Source organism: Pipra filicauda, unplaced genomic scaffold, assembly GCF_003945595.2.
Source record: "Pipra filicauda isolate LSUMZ 115617 unplaced genomic scaffold, ASM394559v2 scaffold395_size657635_pilon, whole genome shotgun sequence".
Classification (NCBI taxonomy): domain Eukaryota; kingdom Metazoa; phylum Chordata; class Aves; order Passeriformes; family Pipridae; genus Pipra; species Pipra filicauda.
The window spans coordinates 27,412-39,928 of record NW_024104526.1 but is presented as its reverse complement, the minus strand read 5'-3'; the positions used below and the strand labels follow the sequence as shown (position 1 = coordinate 39,928).

The 12,517-nt window shown below is 43.2% G+C and overlaps 1 protein-coding gene across 1 annotated transcript in view; it reads right to left on the bottom strand.

Moving 5' to 3' along the window:
• The window catches only part of CUNH10orf90 (chromosome unknown C10orf90 homolog), a 35,137-nt gene extending 29,838 nt beyond the window's left edge, over nucleotides 1-5,299 (bottom strand). The window contains exons 1-3 of the mRNA XM_039385103.1: nucleotides 5,287-5,299; nucleotides 3,699-3,793; nucleotides 367-1,450 (exon numbers count right to left, since the gene is read on the bottom strand). Coding sequence (XP_039241037.1) covers nucleotides 367-1,450; nucleotides 3,699-3,793; nucleotides 5,287-5,299 — 1,192 coding nt within the window. The remainder of the gene's footprint in view (nucleotides 1-366; nucleotides 1,451-3,698; nucleotides 3,794-5,286) is intronic.
• Between the last annotated feature and the right edge of the window lie 7,218 nt (nucleotides 5,300-12,517).

Sequence of the window (12,517 nt, the reverse complement as noted above, 5' to 3'; positions counted from 1 at the left end):
GCTCAGTGTAGTCATCTTCCTGATTTCACACTTGAAATTCAGCCCTTATTCAAAGAAAGACCTAATTATTTTCAGGGGATAAGCACTTGCACGTTGCTGGGAGAAAAAAAAATAAATTACAGTAATAAATGGTTAAAAATAGAGGTTTAGTGCAGAAAACACAGGTGGAGTTTTCCCTATCAGCTGATGAGCAGCATGGCAAATATTCATGGCAGTCCTGGAACTGAAAGCTGGGCTGTGCTCTGACTCACTGTGCCTTTGCAGAAACAAGCATTACTGTTATCTGCTCACACAAAATCACTGGGGTGGGTCTGTTCCAGCCTGAACCTCTGCTCCACCAGACTGAGGTCTAAGGAAATTACTTACCTGGTTCACCACTTGAATTAGGAAGTTGGAGGGAAAACAGAGTGTGAGAGCTGCCAGAATGCTCATCATCTTCCTTCTTTGTTGCTACTACGTTATTATGTCCTCTGGGTATATCCACAAATGCTGGAAGTTCTGAGATAAGGACACTTTGCAAAGGGTATTTGCTACCCAAACAGCCTTCCTTTGTTTTCACTTTATTAATTACCTTATTTTCTGTGAAGTCTGCACTCAAGTCTGATCTGAGTGGAGTCTTGTTTGCTCCTGGGAGCTTTGTTGGAGCTGTCTCCTCCATGGGCTCTCCATTAGCTATGCCATCTACTCCATCTGCTGTTAATCTGGACAAACTGCACTTTATATTGAAGGATAACGTGGATCTATATGTTTTTTGGCATTTAATTCGAGGTTGGTCAATGCACACATCGAGGGACTTGTCTAAATAATAGATGGTACTTGGGCACCGCTGAGAAACCTGGAGGTGGACACAGGAGAGGAACGAAGGTGGTACTTTCTCCATCCCATCACTGCTTTGAAGGCCCAAGCCAGTCTCCTTGATTCCAGGGTCAAAAAGCTGCTTTTGTGGCTCTTCACCTAACCTTGGGCAAGACTCAGAAACCTTTCCTGGAGAGGCACGTTGGTGTGAGTGGCCTGGTGGAGGCCATTGAGGGAGGAGAGCGGGGACTCTGCTGGAGGTGGGGGACACAATGTTGGGGTCCTGCACAGCCCCAGGGCCACAGGCTGTGTCCCCAGAGCCCACAGCCACACGCCTGGCTGTCACAGTTATGGAGGCAAACCCCTTCTGCTGCTTGGGACACCGTTTTTCTTCTGTGATGTGAGAGTCCAGTGGTGACTTGGTGTCTTCTAAAGATGCCTGAACCTCCAGTCTGCTGGGAAGTACCAAAAATGCTCTGGTAACCTTGACTGACCCCTGATTAGACGAAGACTGCTTTGTGTGGCAAGCACTGGGCTGGGGGATCGTGGACTGCATAGGCAAGGCAGGCTGCTTTCCTTTGGATTTATTCCCATCAATCATCTGTGAAATGATTACTGGTGAAATCAACGCTGTATTTTGTGAAGACAGAGATTCCTGCAAATGAAAAGATTCAAATTATCAACATACTCTATGTGCAACTGTTTCTCATCTACCAGCTATCACACCAGTTTTGTTCAATCACAGACAGTTTTGTTCAATATCTCTTCTTAATTTTCTACTCATATTAAATTTTTTTGTCACTTAAGAACACATTCTTGAAATCAGCTCTGAATTGTCTTGGAGGCTTCAATGAAAAAAATATTAAAGTTTAAGTTGTGTATTCCACACTATTATTTTGAGTATTTATTCTGTCACCACATTTGGGATTTGTAGCTGTTTAAAAATGGACATGGCAAAGGCAAGTGCCAGTTTCAGACTCTAAACCTCTCTTTCATGATGGTCTGCTGGAATCTGAAGTACATTTAAATATATTATGGATCATTACGTATGACATCACATGGTGCAGAGAACCTGTGGGCACGAGGCTCATCACAGCTCTACAACCTCATCAGTTATAAGCATGGAGAAACTTCTCCATGATCCCTCCCACAAAAGTGGTACCATTACTCAGATAGGAGTTCTGGGTACTATTTTAATTAATTAGTTCCCTCTTGCTTATAATTACTTGGTGATACCTACCAATGATATAAAAAATCTATGTCCAAGATTGATTGACAGTGGCCCAGATTCATTTTCCCTCCATGACAGTAAACATCTATCTTGATATTCCATATGTTACTTCACTTGAGAAGTCAAAGGAGGTGCTTTCATGTTCCAGCTCTCTGACAAAGAGTAAACCTGAGTTTAAAACCTCCTGCTATTATTATCCACGTGGCTGGTCACACAAGTCACACGCAATAAAGCATCTGGCCTAATCTCATTGCTGCTGTAAATTGGCTGATGAGATTGCTCCTGCCCTGTGCTCCCAGATCTTTTGATCCTGATGGAAATAAAAAACCCAAACACTGAATTGGCATGCAGGATCTGAGGATCAGCTCCATAATGAAAGCTCAGCCCATGTTTAGGTGCCATTTACTCCTGCTTGTTATGAGCTCACCCCAGTCCTATCTGGGCGTCTCTCATTTGATAATCAGTGCCAGGGCTCAACAAGGGTTTCACAGAGCACAATATTATTCAGACTGTGAGGGTGGCAGTGTTGTGGCCTCCCAGGTACCAGGGTCATCCTTGTCAGGGCTTTGGTGCCAGAGCTGGGACACTGCACCAAACCACATGGGGAGATGATCTTTAAGGACCCTTTCAACCCAATCCTGAGATCCTATGAGAGCATTCCTGTGTTCCTGTCCTCCGTGCAGGGAAACAGCACCAAAACTGGGCTCCCTTGTAACTCTTTAGAAGGAGGTGATTGGGAACCCAAATGGGTAGAGGTAGATCAAGCGTTTATTAACGAGGTGAAATGCCAGATAAATTTTATCAACTCTTTAAACCAGCTGCCTGTGGTTTTGACAATTCAATAATTTCACAGCCCCAGGGAAAGCATTTTCTTCCTTCTCTGTTTCTTTCATGGTTTGTAACAACATTTGCCTCATATTTTCTGCACTTCATTTACTTCTGCCTCCAGGTTTAAGACCTTTGCATGCCTTCCAAAACTCTCGCCTTCCCCAAGATTTCTACAGGGCACCAAAGAAGAATGTTCCTTGAGAGACTTTATTTTGGATGCATCTCTCATGCTCCAGTAGTTAATTTGACATTTATTCCTTTTGTTAAGGGCTGCACAGATGGAGACATCCTGCAAGAGTCCAAAGGCATGTCAAAAACGCTCCTGATTAGCTACAAACTCCTGCACCAGTATTTTAAATAATTTGCTTTTCCTTTTTCTGCTTGCATATTTGTATTATTTCCTCCTCCCAATCTTTGGCAAAGAAATGGATCCTTAAGGTTTGACCATCAGATCCTTTGCTCGTTGGGAGCTTTAAAGCTTCACTGCACCCTGTGAGAAAAATCCACACTTACACAAAGTAATTGCGAGGATCTGAAAGCTTCGGGCTTTATCTTGAGAACATCTCAGGCAGAGTGTACTGATGTTTGGGATGCCGTTTGATTTAGTCTCCTGGGGTGTTTTTAACAACTTCTTTTCCCCAACAAAACAGGCAATTTTCCCCCCTGACCAAGAGCGCACAGAATCACAACACTTAGCCATCATTTTATTTGGCTTTTCTGCTGCCTAAGCTAAGCCTAGCTAAAAAAAACCAAGTCCAAACACACTGCTCAGCAATCAGTGATTGTTTTCTAAACCCTCGTGCGTTCTGCTGACTGCTATCCAAACAGAATTTATTTATTTTACCTTTGTAGAGCTCGATGTTCCCCCCCCAGCACTCTCCTGCTGAAGGCCTGAGCATGTCCTGTGACCGTCAGTGCTCCATCGCTTCTGTGTCACCCCTGGGGAAAAACACAGAGAAAGGAACATTATTTCCAGTGTTCTGGAGGAGATGAGTTAGAAAATGTGCTTTTAAATGGAGTACAAGCAGGAGGGAAAGAGCTCCTGTAAACGATCTGGTTGCCCTGGGATCTGTTTCTCCCGCTTTGCAGGAGAGGCACTTGAACCACCCCTGGGATCCTGTTGCAAGGATGTGGACAGTCTCACAGTGTGTTCAGGGCTGATCCAAAGCTCCAGTATCTCTGCTTTTGATTTCCATGGCTTCAGGCATGAGGGTGGAGGGATCAGGGAAGGTGGGAAACGCAGATTCCAACAAACATCCCTTTTGTGCTGTCTGCAGAACAGGGAGCACAAACCAGCCCAGGAACGGGCTGGACACTGTGAGCTCGATTTCATTTGCACTAAGTCACCTTCACGTTTAAAGAACTGCAGTAATTTCAAGCCATATTCACCGATTCTATTACATCAGAACGTTTCTAGTTCAGGGCAACTATTACACCAGTACATCAGCCTCTGCTTTTGTTATTTTTTTGTTTTCTGTGAGCTCTACTCTCTCTGCAGCTTTTTACATGGAGCTAATTTCCATTTAACACACAGGCTGGGCCATTGCAATGATGCATTACGTCTGCTGTCAACCCCTCTGCCAGAAATTACGTTACTTTCTATTTTGTATCAAGCATCCAAAATTAATTTTCAGAAATTCTCCATTTGGACTGAAATCTCTTGGCATTCCTGGCTATTGCTTTACAGCAACATGTCACACCACTGCTAAGCACTTTTGTATTATTTTTCTTTCACCTAGACAGCCTGTCACAGAAGTTTTTTGCTAAGCAGAATTTCAGTTTGTATGTAACAATATATTAACAAAGGAATGTAACTCAGCTCCACTTCAAGAAGTGTTTTTTAAAGCGTTCTCACCATAACAGGCTTCATGGCTTTGTCTCCTTGGGTGAAGGGAAGAGTGGAAAGAAGAGATCAAGAGATCTCCTTCAGTCCCACCACATCTCAAAACACTTACGAGATGTTTGATGAAACTTTTTTTTAAATAAAGTACACCAAAATATACTTTAACACTTTACTAGCACAACTCCAAGATGCCAATGGCACTGTGTTTATCCGTGGCTGGCATGAAAAAAGAGGTTGGTTTTTGTCACTGAGCAACAGAGAGTCCTGAGCAGCAGAGCAAACAGCTGGACTCATTAGCCACAGCTTGGGAAAAAAAGAGAATACAGAAAATAGCCAGAGCAGAGGGCCCACGACATGCTTTTTGGCAAAGAAATAATGCAGAGTTGCAATCAGTGAACCTGATCTAATGCTGGTAACTGCTGGCACCAAACATGGGCTAGATGCCCTTGGAGCACCTCACCTTGTCGTGGAGCACAAAAACAGCAAGGGAAAAAATCCATCAGGATTCACGAGCAGTGGGATAGGGGTAACTGCTGGGGGAGCCTCATGGAAAGGTTATTTTCAGTGTGCCAGTAATGTGACGAGTTACATGTGAACGCCATCAGGATGAAGAGCTGCTACATGTGCTGTCTTATTCACTTTTTAAAACAGCTAAATAGAGATTAACTTGCAGAGAAGGATAAAGAAGAAATTCTTGGATTGAGTTATGACAAGATCTTAAAAAATCCAAAATTTTTTTAAAAAAAACCTTATGTAATAAAGCAACAAATTCCACTGAGTTATCAATATTTTCCTCAAATGCTTTACAGTAAGAAACCCACAGTTGTCTCGGATCAAGCAGGAAACTACAACAGGAGAACATCAACTTGTGAATGTCAACCAGTGCACAAGGAAATCCAGAGGGCTGGCCAGAGATAAATCAGATCCAGACAGGCTTCTTTTACCAGATGGCTTTCCATGAATTTCATTCAAATGTACTTCCAGCACAAAAGACTGACACTAAAGGGCCAAAGAAGAACAAGCTGTCAAAGTCCACATTGCAGATTTCATATAACAGGTAAATTATTCTTATCAAAGTAATCTCCTATGATTAGCAATAATCTGTAGGCAGAAACTTCCAATTTCCTACAGATCCCTTGGAATAGACTGGTTAGTCCTTGCTTATCTAACTTTAAAAAGTAGCTGTTTCTGGAGCAGAAAAGATGGGAATAATTGAGGTGGGAAGAAGAAGAGGAGGAAATATTTATTTTCTTTGCTAAATCATTCACAGTGGAGTTTTGCACTGCCTTTTTTACCATATCCTGTGCAATAACATTCTCATATTACTATAGGAATCCTATTGTTGGAAAACACTCAAACTTTTGGCAAGTCACTTGATCTCGTTGCTGAGACAGATTAAATGGCATTGGTGGCAAAAGCACCAGTATTTTTCCTGATATTATTAAATCTATTCCTGGAAGCTTCACGTCTGTTAATTCATGTCACCAGAACAAGCAAAGAAAAAAAAACTAAACCTTTAAAAAGAGCTTGAGTCTGTGTTTGAAATGAAGACACTACAGGGAGCACAAGGCTTTAGCTGAGATGTGTCACATACCAGGTTTTCAAATTCTCCTTGCTGACAAAACACATTGCACTGGAACTCTTGTTACACAACGAAACACAAAGTTCAGTTTTTCCCTGGTGCGAAAGCACGAAAGAAATGGCATTTCAAGTACTTTCCATCTCTGTGGGGAGCATGAGAAACTTATTTCTATCCAAGCTGAAATCCCATGGATTTGTTTAACCTCCTCAGACCTTCCCTTCCCACCACGATCCACCTCTCCAGCTTACACTAACGGGAGATGAAACGAGGAATAGAGAAGCAACTGCTGGCAGGTGACCTTTGTCCTGTTACATCTTCCCTCTTTTTCTTTTTTTTTCCCCCCCTCAAAACGCTGTTTGTTGAACCAAATGATACGCTCCTTGGCAAGGCATCTGGACATCCGGCTCCAGACCAGGGTTTTCCTAATTATGGAGTGCAGCTGGAACCCATTCTCCCAGTCTCGAGTGCCTGGATCTCTGCCTCGGGCCAACTGGCAGCCGGCTCAGATAATGATTCAGAAAAGATGTACTTGTAAATCAGCTTGCTGAAACAGAGATCGATTGCAAAGGTGAGGGTGCTGCTGAAAAACAGCGTCCTCCGAATATTTGGCATGCACAGGACAGCCCAGTGTGGAGCCAGCTGAGGTTTTGTACAAAACTTGAGACACACAGAGAAACAGTCCATGGAAAATGCTGTTTTACCAATGTTTCAGGTGTTTTCTAGACATATACAGGCTGCCTGCTGGGGGATGTTGTTTGATGATAAAATACCTACAAGAAGGACATTGAGGGGCAGGAGCACGTCCAGGGAAGGGAACAGAGCTGAGGAAGGGTCTGAAGCACCAGGAGCAGCTGAGGGAGCTGGGGGGGCTCAGCCTGGAGAAAAGGAGGCTCAGGGGGGACCTTCTCCCTCTGCAAATTCGTGACAGGAGAGGGAAGCTGGGGGGGGTCAGGCTCTGCTCCCAGAGAACAAAGGACAGGACAAGAGGAAATGGCCCCAAGTTGTGTCAGGGGAGGGTTAGATTAGAGTTTAGGGAAAATGTCTTGAGCAAAAGGGTTGTCAATCACTGGAACAGGCTGCCTGGGGAAGCAATAGTATCACCATCCCTGGAAGTGTTCAAAAAACCAGTGGAGTGGCCCCTGGGGACGTGGGTTAGTGATGGGCTTGGCAGTGCTGGGGGAACAGTTGAACTTGATCTTAGAGGGCTTTTGCAACCTAAACAATTCCATGATTGACACCCAGAGTGACACTGGGCAGAGGTGGAATGACTTCAGACCACTGGCCCTGGCCTCATCTCCAGTTTTTGTCATGAAAGTTGCATATTCTGTTCATTTACATTCACATGCTGACAAATTTCAAATGTGTGTCAGCACTTCTGGTCTCCTCTGCTCTGCTCCAAGCTCTGCTCGTTCTGCACCGCTCACATCCCCCATCACTGCTGAGCCACCAGCATCACCTCCCAATGAACTCCTCCAGAGTCTCCAGGAACCTCCAGCACTTCCCTCAAAACGCCATAAAACAGCACTGCAGAACATGAACACTGTCTGAAAAGAGGAAAACTTCTCCACTTTGCAGAAAAATTATCTTTTTGGCTGATCTTAGATGATCATCTATGAGAATGGTGAAGTGACTTGGTGTCCCTCCCACGTCCATGGCAGCCAGGATCCCTACAGCCCCCTAGTCAGCACTGTTGATTATCCAAAAATGCTCAAATTCCCTATTTGGAACCTGGGAGCAAAAGGACACCACTGGCTTGGCTGCAGGGTCAGCCATCAGAGCAACCACCCTGTTAATACAATACCTTTAACATCATTAAACCTTCTTTTTAAAGCCTTTTCCTCCTTCTGTGCATTATTCCTACTGGAGGAAGTAATTTATACTTCCTTCTGTTTAAAACATTAAAACTGCTTAAATTTCCTTGTGACTTCTTTAATTCAAATACCTGAGGAAGCCTTGAGGACAAAAGCGTCATCATTAAAGATTCATCATGCTCCCTCTCAGAAAGGGCTGGGAGAGATCATCACTCGCTCCTTCAGATCTGAAGTGAGTCATCCAGAAAAACCATCCGGACGTTTCAGATACATCTGAGATGAAAGCCAAGGCAGAACGAACACCGGAACCAAACCCATGTCTTCTGGTCTTCTTCATGTGTCATAAAGAAGGAATATCATAAGACTGCAGAGACTGCTGTCATCTAAAATAGAACTGAACAGTGAAGCTGAAGTTCACATGCTTGATATTAAAAGTAGAGACAGACGAATGCTGAAAATTCCAACTTTTATCAGAATCCCTGATGATATTAAATCAATTTATATGGTATCTACCAGCAAACATTGCATTTACTTGTTAGTGGAGATAGTGATGCATCTCCAGAAAGCCTTGGAAGAGGCACAGAATGGTTTGGGTTGGAAGGAACCTTAAACACCATCTCGTTCCACCCCCTGCCATGGGCAGGGACACCTTCCACTATCCCAGGTTGCTCCAAGCCCTGTCCAACCTGGCCTTGGACACTTCCAGGGATGGGGCAGCCACAGTTTCTCTGGGTAAAAGTCTTGTTGTCCTTCAAGGACATTACCCTGAGCCTTCAGAAGGGATGTTAAATTCCAGGAAGAGGGGAGGTGTTGCATGGACAATGATCCAAAGGCAGCAGCCCAGCGAAGATGGGACCGGGCGGGGCAGGGAGGCAGCCCCACAGCCACACGAGGATTTTACTCTCTTACAGTCCCAAAACAATACACCTGACATTCATCTCTGAAGGATTTGACATTTAACAACTTTCCTGTAAGACCAGGCAGCAATTTTCACCAAGATACTTGAAGGAGCACAGGGTGCCACCCAGAGAGCTCAAACACAGCTATAACCCACACAGTGTGCGCTCATCAAGAGAGGATGACACAGGGACAGTCTCCCAGTCCTCTCAAAGAATCTTTGCAGAACTCATAAAAAGTACCCTGCACATCCTTACAATGGGGGTCAAATGATACAGGCTTAAAGAAGGAAAAAGCAGCTGCCAGCTCTTTATTTGAAACCTTTCTTGTCATGAAAAAAGCCAAACCAATACAAACAAGCACTTTGCCACAAAGGAAAGCACTTGAACACAGTGGCACAAAGATGACAGTGTTTTAAGGCAGCTTTGTTGGGAAGGCTTTCAAATCAGAGTAAGCAAAACAGCCTGAAATCATTTCAGCCTGAACAGGATTCATTATGTAAACAAAATAGAAAAATATTTTTTCTAAGATGTCAGGATGGATTTTCTTCTGTTACGAGTGGCATCGTGAGATTTTGATAAGTGAATTATCTTTCCCTGCTCACACACCTTGGAGCTGTAGCTGCTGCCTGCAGAGATGATTACAGGATCCACCATGGAAGGGACAAATGAGTCCTGCTCTGCTATCAAAAAGCCAGAAGTCATAAATCTCTCATTATCCTTGCCATTAGAAACGAGGTGCCCATCAGGGGGCTGGAAGGAGCACAAGAATTATATCTTCAAGCCCATGCAAAGGAGAAAAAGAAATGTGTTTTCATTATGCAATGCTATTATTCTTTATCTTCAGTTAATAATTTAAAGGGAGGAATCACCCCCAGCAAATCTATCACACACACAGAGATAAAATTAAGAAAATCCTTTACTTTCTCCCTTTTCTCTTTCTCCTCCTCCAAGTTTTATTTTTATTATAAATTGAACATTTATTTTGTTCAATTTTCAGAGGTGTGGGGAAGAACACAGTCCTACATTTCTTTAGGGACCATAGGCTTATGCTGACAAATCTCAGTCCCTAGAAGTACTGACTAACTCACGGAACTTTCTAAAGCCCACCTGTGTGGACATAACTCAGGCCAAGGGCTGAAATGGGGGTGCACAGGAAAATTTAACTGGCATAGGTTTGATTTCTTCACTGTAAACAACATGGGCTGTCCCTGGAGCTCCCTGATGGAGCTCTGCTGGCATCTTTGTAAAATGTGGTAGGAGGGGAACAAGGAGCTCAAAAACAGGGTATGGAGGGACGATACCAAGAAGTGGGGTGGATCATGAGGGATAACAATGTTCAGTAGTCAAATAATTCTCTTTCGTAGTTTTTTTTTCAGTAGTTTCACTGTAGAAACAGAAGAGACGCCATGAATGTCACAGGTTCCTGTGTCAGGGAGAGGAAAAATTAGGGACAAGGAGCAAGTCATCAAGCTCCCCACTGCTGATGAACAAGAGACATCTTGAAGCTTCATGGTTCCTCCACTTTGGTGGGACTGGCTTCCACCCATCCCTTTGTCCTGTTGAAAGCAATCCCGCATTTTCCATACATTTCACCAGGATCCTGTGAGACAGAGTTTCTGTAACTGGGACACAAAGATTTGGCAAAGCAGTCGGAGGCTGTGCATGAGCAGCAACAGAACCCAAATTCTCCTTGGAGAAAAGGAGTCCTCTCTAGGTAAAACTGGGAAGTTCTGGTTCCGGTATGAGGTGCTCTCTGCTCACACCAAGGCAAGGGGCAGCACAAGGGAGGTGACACCTTTGGTTTTTTGCCAAAATTCCTGTTTCAGGGCCATCCTATTCTTTTGGAAAACTGTTCATATGAAAAAGTTATTTGGGATTGCCTAAACAAGCCCTTCTGTGGGGTCAGGAATCACAGGAAGGGGTTTTGTCCTGAAGGTGACATTTGGGACCACGTGGGACCAGGCAGATGGATGGCAATCAGAGATGGAGATGACGGGTTGACAGGCTCTGAAAGTGTCCTTAATGTGACACAGGAGGCAGGAGAGGATTAAAACCAAGAGCAAGGTAAACTCTGGAGCTCCTTCATGTCAGAGATACATTAGGGTTACAAAAATTTGAATAAAACATTTAAATATGAACACTAGATGTGCCAGAAAAGAAAGTAGCCAGGAGATAGAGGCAAACAAAGGAGGCAAGTCCAAGCTAAATCCAAATTTAAATTTTCCGGGTTCCACTTATCTCCAATTTTAAGGCATTCTGAAAACAATTCCTGCTTCAGAGCCTTGCACTGGGATTCCTTAGTACCTACTGTCACATTATTTGGCTTATTGACCACCTAATGTCCTTTCAAAAGAAATTTAACTAACAGAAACATTTCATACAGACGGAGCTGATGGAAGGACTCCTCCAACCCCTCTCAGAGTCCCCTTCCCAGCACATCATTAAGGCACCCACATTTTAGGGTCCACGTCCATTTCTGGAAGTTCAGGAATGCTTGAGATGGCCAGAAAATTCTTAAGTGACTGTAAACATGACAAACACAATGCATAAGCAAACAAAGGAAAAGTAGTTCTGCAGCCAAAAAGTATATTTATGAAGAGTTATTTTGTGCTAGTATGTATATTTATGTAAAGGTCATAACCCACGGAGACTTTGATGGTACAAATGGATTCTGTAAATAAAAATTCCACCCGCGTTCCTCAGAACTGGTGGCAAATACAAACTGCACAAATTAGCCCAGAGCTGCTTGTGCATAATAAGAAATAAGAGCTCGAGGTAATTGTTTGGCCTCGGGGATTCAATACTTCCTACATTTACCTGCTTTTGAAAGAGCTTAACTTTAAGACAAGAAACTGTAGGGAGGACAAGAGAAAACCTGTGCACTGTCTCTTACGCATTTTATGACTCAATATATGTCCTGCTGCAGGGATTTTTTTCATGATGCTTTGGCTTAACAATGGTATTTATTGATTTTTTTTTTCCCTTTTAATACTCTTAATACAGTGGTGAGTTCAGAAAAATGATGTGTGCTGCGGGTACAGATGCTTTTGTCGAGGCATCAAAGCAGTGATTCCGACACACACCTCTGTTACTCCCATTTTGTTCCCAAAACAAAGGAACAAGATGTTCACATGAGCCAAATTTGACACCGAACAATTTGTACAACAAAACTGAACTCAGTGGAGCACCAGCCATGCCAACTTTAATAGAGACTTTTCATGCTACTTCTGTGCAATAGAAGCATTTGGTTTTGTGTAATACTTGGGATTATTATTTCTTTCTGGAAAGACTTTCCCATTAAGTGCTGTGATTACAGACATCAGAAACTGCCTGATGATAGGGGATGCTAAAACCAAGTTTAAAAAGTCAGCATTCACAATAGCTAAGATTTAAATAACTATAAAGCCTAAAAAGTTCTAAGTCACTAGTTTGATCACAAATAAATAGTTCTATTTTGCATAATTTAAGAATTCTATGCAGCTCTCCCTAGTTTGAGTTGCCACTGACTTGCCTCAATTCTAAAGCTAA